This window comes from Helicoverpa armigera, chromosome 10 (genome assembly GCF_030705265.1).
Source record: "Helicoverpa armigera isolate CAAS_96S chromosome 10, ASM3070526v1, whole genome shotgun sequence".
Lineage (NCBI taxonomy): Eukaryota > Metazoa > Arthropoda > Insecta > Lepidoptera > Noctuidae > Helicoverpa > Helicoverpa armigera.
In genome coordinates, this window is record NC_087129.1 from 9,915,595 (window position 1) to 9,937,489 (window position 21,895).

The following is a 21,895-nucleotide window of genomic DNA, read 5'->3' on the forward strand; positions in this document are numbered from 1 at the left end:
TATAGGAGGTATGAATTAGGCAGTTCCTTTACAAAAATACAAGAGGAATTTATAATGAATACTGCCTCTCTTAAAGCTAATACATCTTTTAAATATATATTTGAAGATATCTCGGTAGGTAGGAACAAACCCTGACCTTTTCAAACTTTGGTAAGATTCAAATTTCTAATTTTAGCTTAAAAGGTCAAGCGAAGATCAGCAAGATGATTTTGAAAAGTACCGGTTACTGTAATTTGGTTTACATTGCAATAATTTAAGGGTAAGACATATAAACTTTTCAAATAAATGAAATGAGGGTTTAATTAGCAAATAAAGGTAACTCAGTACCTGTTTATCTTAATTCACGCTTTTAGGTCTTCATCTTTTTGGAGTAATGGTACCTATAACTGATAATTAAGACTATTCAAAAATCGCTTTGTAATCGTGATCGGATCAATGTTTCACTGACAACAAAAATGAATTTTAATTAAAATATCAGCCATACTTTAAATTGTTTAGTGTTAAAGACTTAATAAGGTGTTGTCTCATTATTTTAAAAGACGTTTTGAAGTAATAAAGGCAAGTTCGTCCTTTGAAGGAGGAAAACTTTATGGCAAACATACCAGGTTCATGTTTGCTATAGGCGAAGTTATAATGAGTTACAATGTTCCTATTTGTTTGTGTAAGTTTTCGTGACTTTTCTTCCTTTGGAAATATTACTCTGTAATAAGAAGCGAACTCTGCAGAATTACTGCAGTTTTCTGTTTATTATATAAGGTTGTTATGCCAGGAAAATTTGCTGATGTATTTTACTGTACCTACTTTTAATTTAACTTTTTAATACAATGCAGGTATTATTTTGTTTCTCGTATAGTATCATAGCAAAAGTCTCCACAGAAATATTTTGCTTTTGATTAAAATACAATCCCGGGAATAAGGAAAAAGGCAACGGAATGAAGTTATTACATGATACGAAATATGTTATGTATAAAATTATATAAAAGTAACTTTACCGTTTCCTGAAAAACAAATACATCCAACATTTTGTCCAAGGTTGTGTATGATGCGCAAAAATTTCAAATACCTTGAAAGCGTAACTTCACATTCGCATTCACAATGTTATTACTTATCAAGTTAGTATGACAGTCGCGACGGATATCAGCCTGCAAGTCCGGAAAATGACCTTAGAATGCCAGAATAACCCAAGGTCAGGTCGCAGATGTTTCAAGCTTAATATTGATATTCAACCGCATCTAGTTATAATGAAAGCCGACCTCGACCCGGTTAGGAAAATAGGTAAAACAGATTTCATTAAGCAAAATCAACATTTACCTAAAACAAGGCATTAAAATAAAATACCGCACGCAGAAATGAACAAAGAAATTATAGGCTTTTTCACAAGGGAATTATATTGCGTAAAAGAAGAGAAAGAAATTAGATATCTTAGACAGCCGAAATTACTAAGCCATTGAAGATTATTTTCCTTGTTAAAACGACACGTGGAAGTCCCTAATCATTTAATTTATTGTGTGTCACTGTTTATAAAACAATAGAAAATCGATTGTTTCTCACGTATACGCTCCGACATCATCATCTGCCGAGCCTTTTCCCAAGTATGTTGGGGTCGGCTTCCAGTCTAACCGGATACAGTTGAGTACCAGTGTTTTACAAGGAGCAACTGCCTATCTGACCTCCTCAACCCGATTACCCGGGCAACCTTCCCTTGGTTAGACTGGTTGGCAGACTTACTGGCTTCTGAATATCCTTCTACTTCGGCGCTTTGGCATACAACGGGTTAATTAACACAGTCTAAAAAGACAATTCAACGTTCCCAAAGGTATAAAGTTTATCAAAAATAACTCTAGTCGTTTTATTATTCACTAGTAAATGTCTGGTATGTTAATTGGTGGCGACGGTTCTCTATTTCGGTTTGAAACAACATTTTGCTTTTACGAGAATTCGATTGACAATCGTTAATTTGACATCACGTTTGGGCTTTATTCAGTATCGGATTTAGTACGGAGATACAAAAACGTCAATCTGAAGAATAAATTACGAAAAAGGATATGGTAGATATGGCATTGTAGAAATGAAATTATTGTTACCTAGACATATTCCGCAATGGCGATAAAGGTGTGTCAAATCTAAATTACGACTCCCTTTAATAATGTTAACATGTTTAGGCTACGTACAATTTGTATGGAATTAAAGTCAGCAAACACACACATGTAATCACCGTTACTAAAATCGACGCTAATGTTGTTTGATCGAGCCTCTGTGTACCTACAACATATTAAGCTTGTTGATCAAAATATCCAATATCCACGATACTCTGATTAACTACGGATGAATAAACAGCCTTGAAGAATTATATTCATGTTTTGATTCCACGTGAATTCATGAAATAAAGTTTGGGCAGCTGCTAGTTTTATGATGTTTCAATCGAGCGGAACAACGTCCGTGACAAAAACTTTTATATGAAAACAAAGGAAATAAAATCCAAACTGGCCGTTTGAAAGTTTATGTCGAAGAAGTATTTGTATTTGAAAACTTTAATGTACATAATATAACTATGTTTAGGTCGAAAATATTTTTAAGCACAGAAGAAAAACGAAATGACAGTTGTTAGTAAAAATGGAAACCAACAAAAAATTGCAAATTAAACTGAATTAAAATTGTACCAAAACACAAAATCACAACCCTTAACAAGCTCCATCCAACTAAAGATATTGCCCACCATAAATTCACTTAGTTAGTTAGTTGAAGATCGTGAAGTTTTTACATCGGCCACAACTTACGGTGTTATAATGTAAATGAGTTCTCTAACTCTTCTGTCCCTAAATCCAAGCCATTTTGGAGGCAAACGTGACAGCTTTAATCTAAGTAGATCTCGATCAGGGAAAACTTGTAAATAATGTGTGCTCAGACTCATAAATACTCGTAAACAAGACAGTTCAAATCTAAATTTTCCAAGTTTCCAAAGAAAAATTTTGAAGTACGATCGAAGTTGTTTGTGATTTTGCATTACGAGATTGTGAGATTAGTTAAGCTTTTAGAATTGGATTTATTTTGCGACAGATTCCTTTGAAATGTTCTACGCTACGTTAAAAGAGAGAAATATATTTCGTTTTTATTCAGGTATTTTAATGTTTGTCTTCATAAAGCTACACGAAACCTATTTATCTTTTATAAAGATTCAAAGCTCAAATAGCATTACTTTGTTCACCTTTATTATCTTTGCATTGCGTTTATGGAGATCAGCATCAACTATGAATTTCTTTGTTATTTTGTTTTCTATATTAAAATCAATTTCATTTTCTACGTTAATACCGTTGATTATTCAGCTTTGAAGTTCTTGTCCAACATTATCTACAAGAGCGTTGATAGCGTTAAGAGCTCCAGCAGGCCTTACTAGTTTTAATGCTCTCTAAATTGTCCCAGTTTAACCGTTGGGAATAAACTTGAACGTGCCACGTCACAAACAACTTTTGAGAATTATTCCGGTGCAAGGATTTGCTTTATGACGCAAACTTTTCTACTTTGTCCGGTCTCATGCATTCTTAGAGTTGTTCCCATCTCGACTACTACGAGCGGAGTCGGTGCTTATGCACCGTGTCTTACTCTTGGCACGAAAAGCTCAACTTATAAATCAAAATTATTATTTTAAAATAAAACGTCTACTGGAGAAACATGTTCATGTTCTTTTGTGTTTTGAAGTACTTTGTTTTCGGTAGGCTATTACATTTTCTTATTTCCATCAATCTACTTGAAAGCGGCCTATAAATATTACCTGTGACCCGTTTTTGTACATAAAACTGAGCGTTTGTGCGCATGTTGGTTCAGATCAATACTATTACAAATTGTATTTACCAAACTAATGCTCCATTCTATTTGTACGAAGCCATCAAAGTAACCACTATTTTACCTTCATCGAGTAATCACATGTATCGCATTACATTTGTTGGGAAACGTTTTCAAGTATCACATAAAATCGTTTTATTGACAATATACAGGAGTCATTTTTATAGTCTGTTTATATGGGCCGAGTGAGGAGTGGATGGGTTTATGGAGGGATGTGACGATTTTGTATTTATTGTTGGTAAAATTTCATACCTATATGAAAATTACTCTTGGGATATTTTCGTCTTTACTCGACCTATATTTTGATACATATGTAGAAATACATGGAGAACACAGTACATAATAAACTTACCTTTGAATTTATATACTTATGTATAGTAGTAATAAAACGGAACTTAGTGAAAGACGTCTCCCGAGGAAATAGCTTTGCTGTGTTAGACATTCAACTTCGCCTGTGGGTTGGACGCTGCACCTGTGACATCTCTACTATTGCAAATGTCCAGCTGTAGTAACCATTTACGATCCCAATATTATATCTATCTATTGTTTTGTTTACTACGGATAGAATTTTAAGATAAGCCCCATATAAGTAATGTCAAATTCCTGTCTTTGGTAAAGAACACATAGATGTCAGAAAGGTGAATGATCAATTTTCTGACTTATAGAGATTCTGTAAAATCGAATATTGGAAACTTAATAACTTTGTTCGTCAGCAACGTTTATTTGGTCTATGTTTTGAGATTATTCTACGAAGGCGGGACAAAATTAAGGTTTTAGTATTTTCAGACGAAAATAATCTAAATACGCACTCTTTGTTCATTTTTTTAAGAATTTCAGTCTCATTTTTATCAATGTCACGTTTATTATACTTTTCACAAAGAATTTATTATTCCACTTTGATTACGATGTGTGAACATAATTCGATTCGTTGTTAGACGTTTTCTTTGATATTTTTTTTTATTAAGCAACCGACATTGGACTTGGCATTAAGTAAGGCGGGTCCCGAAGTGAAGAGAATCTTGTTTCGTCAGCATTAACATTAAGACAAATTGGAAAAAAGATTGTAGGCCGAAGAAATGATAGGATTTGGCTGTCTCTTTGAGTAATCACAAGCTCTCTTTTATTTCCTTTGCCAGAATTATTTTTATTACTTCATTAGGATTAGTTAAATTGCAAACTCGCTTTAAGTAAACAAGGCGATGTATAATGGATGTGTTCTAGTAATTTTGAATAAAAACTCAAATAAATTTTGACTTTTCTGAAGCAAATTGATAAATTATTATAGTCTAACAACGTCACCCTCTACTAAATTATGAGATCTTTTGTTTAGTTTTTTGCTTTCACGGAATAAAGTGTTTATTAGCTGCCTTTAGCTAAAAAACGAAGACGAATTTGACTTCGTTAATTCGATATCAATCAAAAAGTAACATGAATATTAAACAACCTAAGAATAAAATCAAGAAGCAATTTGAAAAATACCCTCCGTAACCATTGCGAATAACAGAAAGCTCCAAATTCAAAGTGCGACGAACGAAAAAGCCCCTTACCTACCTCGTTACCACAACACAGGTGCACTCTCCAAAGTGGCCATTCCAGTACGTTTCCACTTCATTAACACAAACTAAAACAGTGCAAGCGGAACGTAAGAAACCTTGTATAGGTGACAGCGACAAAGAACAGACATAGGTAACACAGAAGCGTTCTGTGGTACATAAAGAGCTTGAGCACAATACAATTTCTGCCTCGGACGCCTTCCAACAATACATGTCGTCCTTTTCAGGTCACTTCCAGTTGTAACATGTTCAACAAATAATTATGCTTCGTGTATTGTGTGAAAAAATGTTTGTGTAACGGTGTTTTGAATGGGTTTATTCAATATGGAATATGTTATTCGGTGTGATCTTTTGGGTGGTACGTCTTTTTGGGGTTTTAAGGTGGTTGATGGGTATCTTATTTGGTTCAAATTTTTTTATGGGCCTCCTATAAAATGATCCTTCCTTCTAGGTAAATTATTACATTCATTGGTCTTTATACCTACCTATAGGTTATGATTGATTTGTGAAAATAATGAGTCCTTTCAGGCGAGGTGCAATTTGAACAATCATAACTAGACACTATTTTGTTATCTTGCTGGGCTAGAACTATCATGTTCTAAGAAAATAACTTCATGTTTAATGATAGAGTTGTCTTGAAATGGGTTGACACACGACATTAATCTGTTATGCACAAAAAATATTAATTAAAATATTTATAAATTATCTTTCTTCTTTAGTTCGTCCATATCATCACAATCCTACCGCGTAAAGTAATTATTAAATACTAAGTTAGTAGTTTAGTACCGATAGATGGTGCTGAGCGAAGGATTTCACATGAAGTCATAATTTTAAGCACATATCGCTCTTCGAAATTCAGTCTTAATAATAAAACATACTATAAAATGGAGTATAAAGGAAACGGCGAAGTAACTTAACTTAGAAATTATAACAAGGTATTTAAAGTAAACGTTAGCACATAACTTGGGGAGTATGTGGGTAGAAACTGTTATTAGAATCACGTCTTAGAATAACTTGGCCAACCCTTGCTTGCTTATGAAGTCTTACACATTCCCTCGGAAATGGGTTGCTGTACTTTAACGTAATTAGCTTCCAAGAAATTTTATACAAGTACTCCTTCTTTCATAATCACGTGGTTCAAAGGAAATGAGAAGTAAGTTCCCGGGAAGTGAGGATTTTAGTCGTATTACTGGTTCTATATATTTTGTACATAGGATGTATAATATTTTATAGTTTGTTATAAGTTCAGATCTACACTAATTAAATTAAACTAAAGAAGAAATATGCAAAAGCTTTGTAGCTCGAGGGCAATTATATTTTCCGATGAAAAGGTTGTCCTAACCACAATCCGAGCAAACATTTTTATAAATGTGAAACAAAAAAATATATATTTAACGGAATTTCTTTCTTTCGCAGATGTAACCACAACGATACTCGTCGAAATAAAACATCACAAGACAAATTCTCTTGGAAGAACAATGACGATTAAAAAGTCGGATGTTATACAAAGAACGATGAGTGTGCCGAAGGGTTTTTAGTGAGAAATTGTGAAAAATAGAAAGAGTGAAGATGTCGGTAAAAGCCAGCGTTGGTTAAACAAAAAGGAGAAAAATGGCCTTCAAAGGATTTTGTGGCGAAGTGATCGGCTTTTTCCTGGCTGTGGCTTTTTGCATCATATGTCCCGAATATGGTGAGTCTAGTTCCTAGTTTTGAGAATTTGATCGGAAATATTTTCAGAGGGATTACTCTACAGGCTTTGTTTACTGTTCGACTGGATTAATTTCCTATGGTGAACAATTTCTATTGTGAAATACTGCGGATACTTTTTCCAGGAAGTTTTTCTGTCAGCCACAATATTTGGGCTTCAATAAACCAGGCTATTTGAGGTTGACTTTAAATATACAAAAATATAGTGTTACCAAAAATGATTATTCTAGGAAACTTTTCTTCGTCTACCATAAAAAAATCACACCAAAAATCAGACGTCAAAAGGTCCAATTCTTGAATATAAGAGTAAACCAAAGATCAAAACATCGGGATATGAGTATTTAAGCCCCCGCGTTTATATCCGGGAACGCCCGCATGTGTCCAACCGTTGTCATGGCGAACAAAAGCGATGTCATGTTCTTGCCAAACATACTACTTTGTATCTTTTATCCTTCGTGGTAAGCAGAGCGTCAAATTCTTTTGAAGTCGCGGTTAAACATTTTCGGGATTGAAGGTGCAGTTTCAAGAACGTTTTGTTCAAATTTTTTGGGAGAAAATATTTTTGTATTAAAACATATTTTGTTATGTCTCTGTTCTTTGTATCTTTTTGCACTATTTTTTATGTTTGTTCGTTCTTTTGTTTAGGTAAGTATATCCAAGGTTTCGGTTCAAATTCTTCGTGGGATAAGCTATTATGTTCTATCGCGTTTGATGTTTTGTTTATCTACACTTTGTGTTTACATTGAAATCACAAAAACACACTAAAATGCTATACGTACATACTTACACTTTACCTATACCCAAATTGATAATAATTCCAGCAATACAAATTATTTTACGATGTCTTTATCGTAGCTGCCAAACTATAACCTAACTACAACTATACAAAATTCCCTAAAATATTAACCACCACTAAACTATTCAAACACGAAAAACAAGTTCAAACTTGGATCAAAAGATACCAAAGCATACTCTACGCCAATGAATATTAAATGAACATTAATTGTAATAAACTTACCGACACACTGAGCCTTATTAAAGATTAATTGCTAACTGAATGAAAATAAATTTAACTACGTATTGCAATAAACCAGCTCGTTTTTCAATTGAAATATGCGAAAACAGTAAGTATTTCAATCAAGTTTTTTCGCAGCTGAAAAATTCGTGTAAATACTTTCTAGCTTTAGGAATTGAAATGGTTGAATAGATTGCTAGATTTAAATATAAATGCAAATTTCGGTAACATTTTTAATTAAGAAGACTTAAAATAGATTAGTGCCCTGAAAATCTAATGAATGTTGATATGTTTTTCAACTCTCAAGTCAAGTTTTCCGTCGACATTTTGACCGAATAAAACGATTGCTTATCCAAAAGTCGATTAACGAAATCACATAATTTCTTATAAACAGGCTAACCTTTACTGCATCATCATTCCCATATTAAAGTTTAGCGCTTACGTGATTAAAACATTAACCAACTTCGCTTAATTATTCATTTGTTTACAAGACCGCGCACGCTACTCGCTCTCGCTCCGCGCTACACCGCGCCATATACCCAACTACGTGGGCTTACGTAATCTGTTTTATTAAAACGTTCCAATGATCATTCGAACCAAACAATAAAGCTTCGAATATGGGATTTCGCAATCCCACATCCACGAACTCCGACCGCCATCGCAAAATTGTTGCAGAACCCAATTATAGTGGTTTCAACCCGAAATTTGGTGAGGCCGCATCAAGTTCCAAGTTTTACTAACAAATTTACCTAACCGAGACAATAGTAGTTTTGTACGGATTTTGCACCGAACGTTTCAAAACTACTCTCGCAGGTATGGCCGTTATTGGATAAATAAATAGTTTGATATTGGATTTCGGGTGGCAACACTGTAAAAAATGAATTTTGTTGCCGTTCCTGGTATTGTAAGTTTATTCGTTTAAAACATGAAGTTGATTGGGCTTCTGGTGAATATTTTTCTCGGTAGAAAATTTAAAAATATAAATGCAAATTAAATGTTGTTTAATACAGTGCACATATAAAAGACGAACGAATAATAAAAAATAACAGATGTTCTTTTATATAATTTCGCAAAAACACTTTAAAACTGACCCAAAACGGAGGAGATTTATCTATAACAATGAAAACTATTCGAACTTTAAAATTCATATAAAGACATGTCGTTGACCCTGTGTTGAACATATCATTACCTATAAGAACATTCAAGCAGGCATTCGAATTTCAAAAACTACTTTTAGATACAAAACAAAACACACGCTAATGACGTCACACACGAAATGAAAGGGACAGACAGATAACGTGAGAAAGAGTAAACAAATGTTTAAATCAAAACAAAACACACGCCAATGACGTCATGCACGAAATGAAAGAGACAGACATATAATGTAAGAAAGAGTAAAAAAATGTTTAAACCAAAACAAAACACACGCCAATGACGTCACGCACGAAATGGCAAGGATGGATATATCAATAAGACAGGGATAAATAGATATTTACAGTAATATTATTAGTCCAGTTTCTACTGACATGAAAGTACCTAATTCTAATTTTGAACTATATGGGATCGATATTGCCTAGAAAGGCTCTTAATGGCAGCACTAATTTGCTATTTTGCCGACTCTTGTGTGACCATGTTTTAGAATTAAGAGTTATTTTTATTATTCTATAAAATTCTTCATCGTTAAAGAAGATTGACTGAAAACAGAAGACAATCAATATAGAAGTTCCCAGAAGACTTAAAGGTGGTGTTCAGGCGTACACTTTGGAAAAGTCCGAAGTTCCTATCTTGGACTTTTTCAAAGTGTACACACGAACCCATCTACTGACATCAGAAAGAAACGAAGATACGCAATGAAGCTAGCAAGAACATCGAAGAAACACGAAGAATTTATTACAAGTACAATGAAGAATTTTTCAAACTTGTCAGAATTTATGAAATATTGTGTACTTACGATAATGAATACGAATGTGAGTTTTTGTTTGGACATCGCCTTATCGTTAACATTGAACCCAGGTTTAGAAGTCAAGTACAGATTGTGGCAAACGAGGCAAACAAACGCCAAATTATGTTCCATAAAAGGCACAAAAAATACCAGTACTTTTATGAGGTTCATGATTTTTCAAAAGCCTTGTAGTACCTAATTGGACGTCCTCAAGTGTTGTTAAAGGTCAAAAGGTCTACAACAAATAATAAGTTTCTACGCCATCGCTTCCATCATTAATTTACCCTTCACCGAATCTAGCAAATTGGTGAAAGATTATTTTTATGACAGAAAAAAATCGTGCCTGAGTCATCTGAAAGTTTTACAGCTTGTGGTTAGCAGCTGACGTTATTTTTTATGATGTAAGCTGAATATGATATATCGTAAAAGGAGGTATTACTGGTATTACTTTAGTAAAATCGAGATTGGGCGATATTTTTTTGGGCTGTAGGTTATGTAACAACAAGAAATCGTCTATGTTACTGGCTACTATTGCGTTTTTTCTACATTAACAGATCAGGATCAAAGCAGGAGGAAGAAGAACAGAAATAACTTAATCTCATTTCTAAGAAAAGCTCTAGACTTATCTTCTTGTAAAATATCATCAAAAAATTTCCCTCAGTTATTTTCATTACGCCTAAGTATTTCGTGCACACAAATGGAAGCCTTTTAGTTCTAATACTACCTACCTAAAACATAACAGCACTATTACTACGTGTCTTTTATTTATAAACCTCTTAGGGCTGATTTTTCAATCATCAGTTAACGTCTATCTGAAGAATAAATATGGCGGTTTGACATATTTTCCATACAAAAGCTGTCAAAAAGTTAAAAATATTCCTCAGATAGCAGTTATCTGGCGATTGAAAAATCAGCCCTTAATAAACAAAATTCAATTATTTTCTTTTAAAACATAATCTCACAAAAGAACGTTATTCATAATTAAGTCACGCGCGAAACCGGGAAAAGAGTTTGTAACTGCAGGCAGAGCTTATATTGCATAAAATCTTCGTTTATAAAATAATAGATCTTATAGAGTAAAGAACAAGGTTGAATATCGCTTGCAAGTTGCAACAATAACGATTTATATTTGTTATTTAACATGAATAGCTTTCAGACAACAAATAAAAATACTGACAAATGTTCTAATGTCCTAGGAGAATCACTTTACCAGCGAGGTAAAAAGTAGTCTATATCATTTCTCTGGTCCTTGACTGTCTATGAACCAAATATTATATATTATTATAATAATGTATATTAAGATAGACCGATAAAGTTACTTTCGTGTCTTTCGTATTGCTGTTACAGCCTTCTTATCGTCCTACTGCTGGGCACAGGCCTTTTCTCACACGGAGAAGGATTGAGCATTAATCGCCAAGCTTGCTCAATGCGGGATGGTGATTTCAGACTATATGGTCCAGGCTTCCTTAAGATGTTTTCCTTCACCTTTTTATCAGCCATTGGTTTCTAGGATATACTTAGAAAGTACGTCTTTAGTATTAATAAGGGTTTAATATATTTTCATAATACCGAAATATTAACTCTCAGGTCTCGGCAGTATTATACAGTGGATATTTTAGTGCAATTAGTGATCATGAGCACGTACAGACATTTTGGAGTTCTCAACTTGAAATTAAGTCTAAGATAATAGACTTAAAGCTAGGTTATAGTCATAATTGCACAAGTTAGGATAGAATTTTGAACTCATGCGGCTTTAAGTCACTGCAATTAATCATAGTGTTTCAAAAACGAAAACATTTGTCAAACGAATGATTAGATGGCACCTAAAAACGAAGACATTATCTTCAAAAATATTTTTTGTTTTAAACTATAAAAAACTTAGACTGAGAGTGATTTGTCATTTCTTATAAAAGGTTGGCTCGAATATTCTGAGTGAGCTTTTTATGAGAACAATCATAACATGGAATATTTTTTCATACTCAAAAATTCTACAATCATAATAAAAAATAACTCCATTATTAAAAAGCCAAAAATTACTAATAGTAAATTGTTTGCGTGACTATAATTTTATTGCTAAAAACTTAGGTTTCAATTAAAAAGTGAGTCACAGAATTGTGGCAGTAAAGTTTACGAATTTATTCAACATTCATTATAAAGTACGTTAATTAAAACTTTTGGTTTTACGGCAGCACTTAGTCTCATTTTACCTGAAACGACCAGCAGCTCCAAGCCACATACATCACTTGTTTTTACTTACATAAATTACATAATTTGAAACCGAAAATATTCAATGATTTTCCGTATTTTATGTAACCAGAGAATCCGAACACTGCAAACTTGAATTGTTCATATTATTAAGGTATGAGTAGACCTAAACTCAAAACTGCTAACTTTTAGTCGGCCAATAGTATGTTAGGGCTCGTTAACCAGTGTGAAGATGAATGGTACGCACATACAAAGATCAGGTAATTAGCCGGTATCATATCGACTGACAGCATTGGAATCAAGATTTTCTTTAAACAAAAATTAACAACCATCGGGTCAACTGTCGCCCGACTGTTTAGTCTACAGTGTGCTGATACTCTAAAGTAACAAAAGTATCTTGAAGTTCCGTCTGACATTTGTATGTATTCTCGAGGCGCGAAGTTCGCGAAACGGCGAACGAACAGAAAGTTGTGAATAAAATATCACGTTATTCGACCGCATCGCGTTCCGAGGGTTAGGACGGGTGCAGTTGACATATTAACTTATAAATAAACAATGCTTCGAAATAAAACCATAAACATTTTTACTGTTTTGCATGAATATGAAGTTTTTGTGTCTCGCATACGGAATTGGTTGTGAGGTCGTGAAATATTTTTGCTTTTGTGTCTTGCCTTGATTATTATCATTAAAAAAAAACATATAATTCGGTAATCGTAACTTGCTTGTACATATTTCTACTTACATTGGAATTTGGATGACAGTTAAATAAAATAAAAATGAACGCAGTTATTGAGCAATTGCTAATGTGATTTGTGCGTCTATGAAACGAATGCTATCTACACTTTATAAAAAAAATTGTTGTTCTTTGGTGAGTCCAAGAGTACTTTGTATTTTGGAAAAATGTGTAAATGCGCATTTTTTTCAGTTTATTTAAAAGTAAATAAAGCTGCAGTACTTACATAAAGTATTTTTCAAAATTTGAAACCCATTAGTATTAATCAACTTATTGTAGTGTCTAGAGTCTAGACTAACAAAAAGGTGCGTCTTTTTATTTTTAGAAAATAAAAACTTTTTGTGATAATAAACGATAAATCATGACGAGTAAAAAATTCTGGAATGTTTTTATTGAAACATTTTGTCAAAGAAAATGCTTTTTTATTAAACACCTAGGCTTTTAGTTATAAAAAATAGGTTTAATGTTTTTAGAGTAGCATTTGGGTTATTATAGTTGTTATACTTGCATTTTGTATCTTTTTTCGAGGCTTTATAAATTGTTATATTTATCATGATTAACCTTACTCTATACATAGGTTTGTACAATTCAAGTAACTACATTTCATCTTAAGACTATGTTGATTACTTTTGATATTTGGTACTTATATTCAAAAACAGGCATTGTTTCTTTTTTGTGTAATTATAATTCATATATTGTATGCTAGCTCCGAGGCGATGAATTGCCAGTGTTATGTATCCCTTAATTTTCACATGCATAATACCATTATTTGAGTAGTTTTAAGTTATTTTAAATATTGTATGTTTGTGATGTAGCAGTACTGTTTAAAGCCCCCAAAGCTGACCCCAACACAGTTGAGAAAAAGACTCGGGAGATGATGACTCCCTAAATATATAAACTACATACCCTGATACGATCAAAACATTACCTCAGTAAACTTAAAAGATAATTTATAGTATCCAGGCGGGTAACAAGCTGTTGCTAATTATGCATGCCTTTAATAAAACCCGCTCTTAATGGTGTGTACGTGGGCTCAGGTTGTCCTAACATAATAACCTTATGTTGTAATATGAGGTAAAGTTTATTTCACTATTTAGATAATAGGCTAAGGCACCCTTAAAAATAAAGCTCCGAAAATATTTTTTGTCGTACTCATCATCCTCCGAGCCTTTTCCCAATCATGTTGGGGTCGGCTTCCAGTCTAACCGGATTCAGCTGAATACCAGTGCTTTTACAAGAAGCGACTGCCTATCTGACCTCCTCAACCCGGTTGCCTGGGCAACCCGATACCCCTTGGTTAGACTGGTGTCAGACTTACTGGCTTCTGACTACCCGTAACGACTGCCAAGGATGTTCAATGACAGCCGGGACCTACAGTTTAACGTGCCATCCGAAACACAGCCAATGGTGTCTAAGATATACTTACTTGTCGTACTATTTAGATACAAAATATTATTCATTTATGTAAGGCATGGAAAATGTATGCTTTTTAATTCATTACACTTATGTAAAAAATACGTATATGTACTATAATATACCATAGCTAATTTTATATTATTTGTTGCTAGATTTGCCGTATTATGAAAATACAGGATTTAATAAACCATGCAATATCTTCCACCTAATCTTTGCATAATGAACATATCTTTTACATACGGAATTAGCTAGAACAATCGTCAAAAACATAATTGCAACCGTACCACAATTAGTTTTTCAGTCTTTGTATAAAATTGTTTAAATAATTACATATTCAGACGCGGCGGCCATATTGTAATGTACCCCTCACTTTAAGCAAACTGTTTTCGTATGTTAAGTGTAACAAAACAAAGACTATAATTGTTTTAGTGGGGTTAAGTCTTAGAGCAGTTAACTTACTGGAGCCGCTATGAGCACAAGAGTCTGCGAAAATGTTTGTCAATTTACGTACGAGGCAGTGATTGCTCACTCATGTGTTTTCGGTCACATCGTTACGCATGCATACGAGAAAGTTGTCAAAATACAAGCATACACTTAACGAAATCATGTATACCTTTTTCATGGAAAATCATCAAATTACCTTTCCCGCTGTGGGTGCAACATGGAGTGTCAGACTCTTACTGACTAAAACCCACCATGTTCCTTCTTAAGCCCTTCATGTACCTAGGCCGCGGTAACTATTTCGGCCAATCCCGCAGCCCCAGCAGGCTTTGGCACGAGTATATGTGGCGTGAATCATTTCGTACCTTTGACAATCGGGAAGAGACCGTAAAGGCGTCTCCGGTAGTTTTAATGATCTAAGGTTTAAGTAGTTACAACGTTTGGTTTGTGGTTAACAAACGAAATGTTTTGTTCATTTCTTAAATATTCATTTTGGGACTGTCGTGCATTGCAAACTTCATTACAGCTGGTAATGTGCGATTGTTTAGTCCTTTCCTTTGTTCAAATCCCAATAGAAGGGTAACTAGGAAGTAAATGAATTTAGCTGGGAGATTAAACGTATTGTTTTGTGTTCAGTAAATGCTAGGAATAGGAGCTTGAAATTAGAAGTAGTTAACAAATGAGCGTGGGCTGTACTATAGTATAAGTTAAACAAAATGTTTAAATGACAATTTCAGGTTTAGAGAAGTTAAGAGAACTTTGGAAGTTTTGAGACGTATTCTAGTACTTTTGTAAGTGCCATTAATCAATAAAGATAAAGACCCGTCATTTAAGTTGTAGGTAGGTACCTTATAGACACTTTTATAAAGAGGTAAAAACCCTAACATTTTTCATAAAATATGTAATTATTTAGGTACATCTCTACTTGTGACCAAATCAAGACTTTTTGTAAAACTGCAATGGTTGCTACCCATTTATAATTTACTGTAACCTACCTCATGAAGTAAATAGAAAAATGGCCATAAAAACTCGCAGCTTTATAATATCAGTATAGAACTCTGATACAGCGATAAAGCATCAGATTTGATCTCATGAAAAAATAAACAAATATCTCAGTAATCTCACAAAAAACAACAGCAACATTTCTCATACAAACATATCCAAAGCACTACACAAAAAGTATCAAGGGAATAAAGTAGACACTTGAACAATTAATCAGAACCACTGAAGAGGTTTTGTGCGTCTTCAAAAGGCGCCTTTGACTTCGGTTTCAGTCTAATTGAAACGACCTTTACTGCGCCCACAGGCAACTTGATACGCGTATTATCATTTCGATGATTGTTACTGTTTGTTTATGTGTTAGAACTATTTGTGTAACAGTAATAGGTAACATAATCGTACCTAAGTAACTTGCAGAATATTTTTATTATGAAATAAGAAATAGTAAAGGTGAAATCTAAATGTGATAACAACTGAGATTTTATTTAGTTAAACTTTTCTATTAGTCTGCTTTTGAATCAAAGAAACTACGCATTTTACTTATGATTTCAGTTACCTATCCATCCATCGCATTTGCTTAGAGATAAGAAACCGACGTTACTTAGGCACTTGCACCTATGCGGCTAATATAAAAATTCTATCTAGGGTAAGCAAAACAAAAGAAAGACGTAGAATATTGAAATCCGCAATACGTAAACTGGATGTAACAGTTGAAGAGTCAATCAATTATCACGTACAAACCCGTAACAAAATAGTATTTACTCAAAAACCTTCGAAATCCCTTGATATCTCAAAAGCCGGTATTCTATTGGAGAAATGTTGCAATCTTATGCGGTAATCCCTGTATATATAGGTCAAGTCTAACCACAAAATAACTCGGCTTATGCTAAAATCGTTGACGTAATAGCTTGGCCCGGTATAGCCAATTTTAACTTTTATTGATTCTCTTTTGTGCACTCATGTAGACATGTAGCTATGCTCTGTTTGTGTCTACAAGTTATAATTAGAATATTGTCGTGCCAATATTTCCAGAGCAATATTTTAGAGTTGTGTGTTTTATAAGAAAATTCAAAATGATGTAAATTACGGTATGTTACAATTACCTAATTACCTACTTAAGTAAAGGCGAAGTAATAGGCGGATTTAAATGTATTATACGCCAGTCAACCTTACATCAATGTCAACATTATGTATCACGATTGATGTAAGACGTGCCTTTATATAAAACATTTCACCGAAACAATACATACGTGACAATTACACACAAACGAGTCGACATCGTAATGAATAAAAACATGAGCATTACTTGGCACTACCTCTAAGCCTGATTTACGAGCAAAACTTACAGGCCAAATCGATTCCTCCAATACCTAGTCTCCGAGGGAACTGATCGAGTGATCGCCAAAAGTTCCCAAATCGTAGTTCTTCAATCGACTCCGGACTTCACGAAAGCGATATTAGGAACCAAAATCCGGACTCAGAAAGTCTTTGGGTATAAAATTTTCCTTCTTTACCCCAGTATAGGTAGGATTATGGATCCCTGAGGGAGTTGCCCATTCGTCGGAGCGGGCACGTGCATTGCGCTCAAAGCGTCGGGATCACTTCGTAAGCTCTGTCTGAAAAATTAAAAGAAAACTACGTATCTACGTCTTTGTTATATTCCGAGAGAATTTTGTTCAAAGAATTGTTCGAAGAGGTCATCAGAGGAAATTTTGTTTGGGATTTTATCGATGAGAAGATATATTGTCGTACGTTCTCTGTGAAAGATTTTAGAGGGTAGATACTCACGTAGATTTTTTACAATGGCTCACTGTGTAGTGTGGTATTGAGACAGAGAATAAGCTGATTTATCTTCAAGAAAATGTGATTTTCTTTCAAAAAGCATTTGTATCTTTAGAGTCAGAATAGACACAGAAGTATCCCATTACTCGTGCATATAGATGAGATGCCTTTAATTTTAATTAAAACTGATCAGACAAATAGATAGGAGTTTCAGCAATTGTGTCGATAGAAATATTCTGTTAAAGACGAATGTCCTAATAAATCAAGCGGATTGTACCGCAGCCAATTCTGTAGTCGACAAATTGATTCCTCCTAAGATAAGCTATTAGCTACAGAATAAGGAAATTGGTTTGTGGTGTCCGTGGACAGTATAATAGAAGATATATTGGAATATAATCTGAGTTGTACTGTAGGTAGGTATATATAGCCAGGCATATTGTGGTCGAATTTCTATGGCCTCAAATGATTGCCTGCCAAAACCGGGAATGAAGCTCTGTGGGTCTACATTTGGGCAAAACACCAATTATGCTGATTATATTTACAAATTGTATTACGAGTAGGTGTTGTTATTTAATATAGCAAAGAAAATTTTTCATTATTAATGAGTGAAAATTTGTTTTTAATTTAAACTTCATTTTGTACCCAATACAATAAAGTAATGTGCTAATCCATTTATACAAAACAAAATACTATTTCTTTAAAAACTTAATGAATATTTCAAAATATCTTGAATAGGTAGATAACTTTTGTGGACATCTTTTTGTCGCAAAGCTGGGTAACGACCTTTTCGAACAACGGTGATATACACATCACTGAACTTGAATATAATTCGGGTATAATTTGACAAGTACTTAGAACATAAGTATAACGCATATACCTACATGTAACTTTCTGGGTACATACTTGAGATTATTAAGTTTAAAACTGGCTTGTTAGAGAAAAAGTCACTGGTCTTCGTCTGAAGGTCATCCAAGGATAATAATTACGAATGCCCTTTAAAACAGATTATGCTTAAACTTGATATACCCAATTCTGACTCTAGGGAGACGATTTAGCCAAAGTACAATAGTCTCTAAAAGGTACTTAAGAGTCTAGAATGAGTTCACATGAAGTCTAATCTAGGGATAGTTTTAAAATTTAAAAGATTTCAATATTTTTGGAGAATACTTTTTTTTAGAATTTTGTGTTTAAATTCTGGGAACAAGTATTGGGATTCCATGTAACGAAATTGGAGTCAAAAAACCAACATCATCAAACAGATTTGTTGACTGGAGGTAAATATCGATATTCATGACCAGCGCCAGTTCTCGATCAAGATCAGTTTTTAGGCTGGATATATGTTATACAATGCTCACGATACGATCAGTATTCCTTCAGTCTTATAGTACGATGGTATGGCAATCCGTCATGTTTTACCATGTTTTTTTCTGTTTTGTATATAGGTATATTTGCTTGTTTGTTTTGTGTCTTATAAGAATCATAACCGCGAATAAATAAATGCTTTTACTTTGACTTTGACATGACTAGAGAAAGATCGATGAATCCTCTCTATAGCAATCAATCTATAAATTCGAAAAACGTACAAATAAAATGAGACCATTAACAAAACTACATTAAACTAATACAACAAAACCAATACAAAACGACCCAAACCAAATCCATCTTCTGGTAATGAGCTCCCGAACTTTTCAAATTACGGAATAATAACTCAAAATTATTGTCCGCGTTGTTTTAACATTAATGTTTTAAAGTGCTTCAAAATTGTTCTAGAATTAAATTGCTTTAAACAAAGGATTTTTTTAATGGCTCTTAAAATTTTAAAGCTTTTCAGTGAGTCAGGTATTTTGACTAGTCTAGTAGTTGAGATTGCATGTTGTGATAGCGCTATGACGCTACCCTTTTCTTAGTTCAAAACCTAAATATGTTTGAAAATCACTTTAAGTGATGAAACTTTGGCTATCTGAAAAATATCACTACATAGTTTAAAGCAAGGTCGCTTTCCCTGTTCCTATCCTAATCTTTAAACGAATATTGAAGCGGTTTTGTAAAATAGAATGACTGATTGAAGAAGAAGGTTTATATGTATAATAATAAGTTAGTTAGTCACACAATTAACTATTATATGTACTTAGCTGTAAGTCTTCCATACTCATAAATAAATAAATAATATGTATTTAGTATCAGCATTAAACACGTACGAAGCCGGGGCGGATCGTTTGTTACTAACAAACTTAGTCTTTTGCTTGAGAATTAAAAAAGATCCTTCTACTATCAATTTTCGAACTCCCACAAAAAAATGCCCGAGGGATAGTGAAGGGAATTCACACGTGAACTAATTATATCATACCATCATCATTAATCCCCTGCCAACGGTTGATTAGGGCTGCATCCCTTGAGACTGATCTCTTTGTCTTTTTTGAGGTCCGAACTCATTCGTGCGGAACAAAAGGTCAAATATTTTATGAATTAATAAAAAACTAGTTTTCTTTGCTCTTGCCAATTTTAAATGTAATATTGTAGTAAAAAAGACGTTAGGGTTAATCACAATTATTCAAAATATTAAGCTCTAGTTTACCTACAATTATGCTAAGGTTATGCAATAAATAAACCTTTAGAACAGCACATAGTACTACATAAGTATAGAAAACATAAGTATTTTTAATCTAACACATTTTGTGCCTGCCGTAAGTAACACCTTGAGAAAATCTGTATTATTTTTCACAAAACAGAAACGCTTAATTTAACGGTTAGCGTTACAGCATATGTAGCTCAATAAATATAATTAAGGTCAGTCCAAAATATGACCCAATAACGCACGCAATTCTACGATTACCTGATTGTGAAAATGTGTAAGTTTTTGTATATTTTTCACCATAAAATATGGGTGAAAAATACTGTTACTTAATGTGAACCTGACCTGTATTTATAACTGTTAATCAGCGTATGAAACAACTCCTAAAAACACCAAACACATTTATTGCCGGCAAAAGTAGTGAAAAACATTCCATTACATACCCATATAAATTAAACAATTTAGCTGGAAGATAAACTAAATTAAACTAGTAAACTAAATAGGTATACTGAATGTTAAATTTTTCACCGCCACACTACAAGTACACATTGAACGTATGCGAAAGTCAGTATATTTTACCGAATTGTCAGCCTCAATTGTAACGGAAAAATTATCTCTCACAACTAAAACTAGGTTTGAATTCTATTCAAGAAGTCAAGGTATAAATCTTGCAGCCACAAGGTGTGGTATTACCATTTTAATTAGCTAATCATGTAAAAGGAGGCGGTTACTGCGCATGCAATCTTTGCGTGTTGCCCCGTCGAACACTTTGAATATCGAAGCTTCATACGATTTGCTGAACCTTAGTAGTGCAGGAGAATTTAATGAAAGGAGGTCAGAGAAGTTACAAGTTCTTTTGAAAAATATAGCTTCAAAGTATACTATGCAACAGTAAATAAATAGTGAAAAGGTAAGGACGATATTTTATTCAAAATTATACCTAAATGATGACAGATTGTCAAATGGGTGTTTTAAAAGACAAATAATTCATTGTTTTTCGGCCTCAGTAATAAAATGCTTACCTAAGATAAATGATCTAGAAAAAGTACTAAACTTATTATTGGAAATAAATTACAGTCAGTTATATTTTGGTTATGGCCATAATGTTTTCTTCCAAATAGCTACTCAAATAAAATACCCTTTCCTTGGTAAAAAGTATCCAAAAAGGCACGTCAGAAGCAAAAAGGTGCTTTTTAACCCTAAACTAACAGTGGCAATTTAAAAATAAGCTTACCTTCTCTGACATCACACTGCATTTTGGTGTAATTATGCATATTGCAGGTACCTTTTACGTTGTACGTTGGAAAGTGCAAAAATACTCGTTCTTTTCTGCAGGCTAAAGAGTGTAAATGTAATTTGAAGAGAACGTGTCTTGGGTAAGATATGAGTATCTCTGTCTCGATTTTACAATTGCATGACAGCGATGCTGTCTACGTGCTAAGGAACATCTAAGAAGGTGCAAGTTCACCGACAATATTAACGTCAGTTTTTTTAAAACAACTGTGTTATTATGAATGTTCAGGTTCAATTTTCAAAGTAAAAAATTGTTTAAAATAAACTGACGTTTAAAAATGAATCTTTTAATATTTTCGGCAAAAAAAACCTTACCGTATGTAAAACGGTAACGGGTAAGATAGGCAGTCGCTCCTTGTAAAACACTGGTACTCAGCTTTATCTGGTAAGATGGAAA

At 33.6% G+C, this 21,895-nt stretch overlaps 1 protein-coding gene across 3 annotated transcripts in view; it reads left to right on the forward strand.

The window, feature by feature from the left end:
- Positions 1 to 21,895, forward strand: part of LOC110370996 (lachesin) — a 98,995-nt gene that overhangs the window by 42,064 nt on the left and 35,036 nt on the right. For all 3 annotated transcript variants that reach the window (XM_064036650.1, XM_064036649.1, XM_021327044.3), the window contains exon 2: positions 6,810 to 7,083. In XM_064036650.1, coding sequence (XP_063892720.1) covers positions 7,005 to 7,083 — 79 coding nt within the window. In that variant the 5' untranslated portion in view covers positions 6,810 to 7,004. The remainder of the gene's footprint in view (positions 1 to 6,809; positions 7,084 to 21,895) is intronic.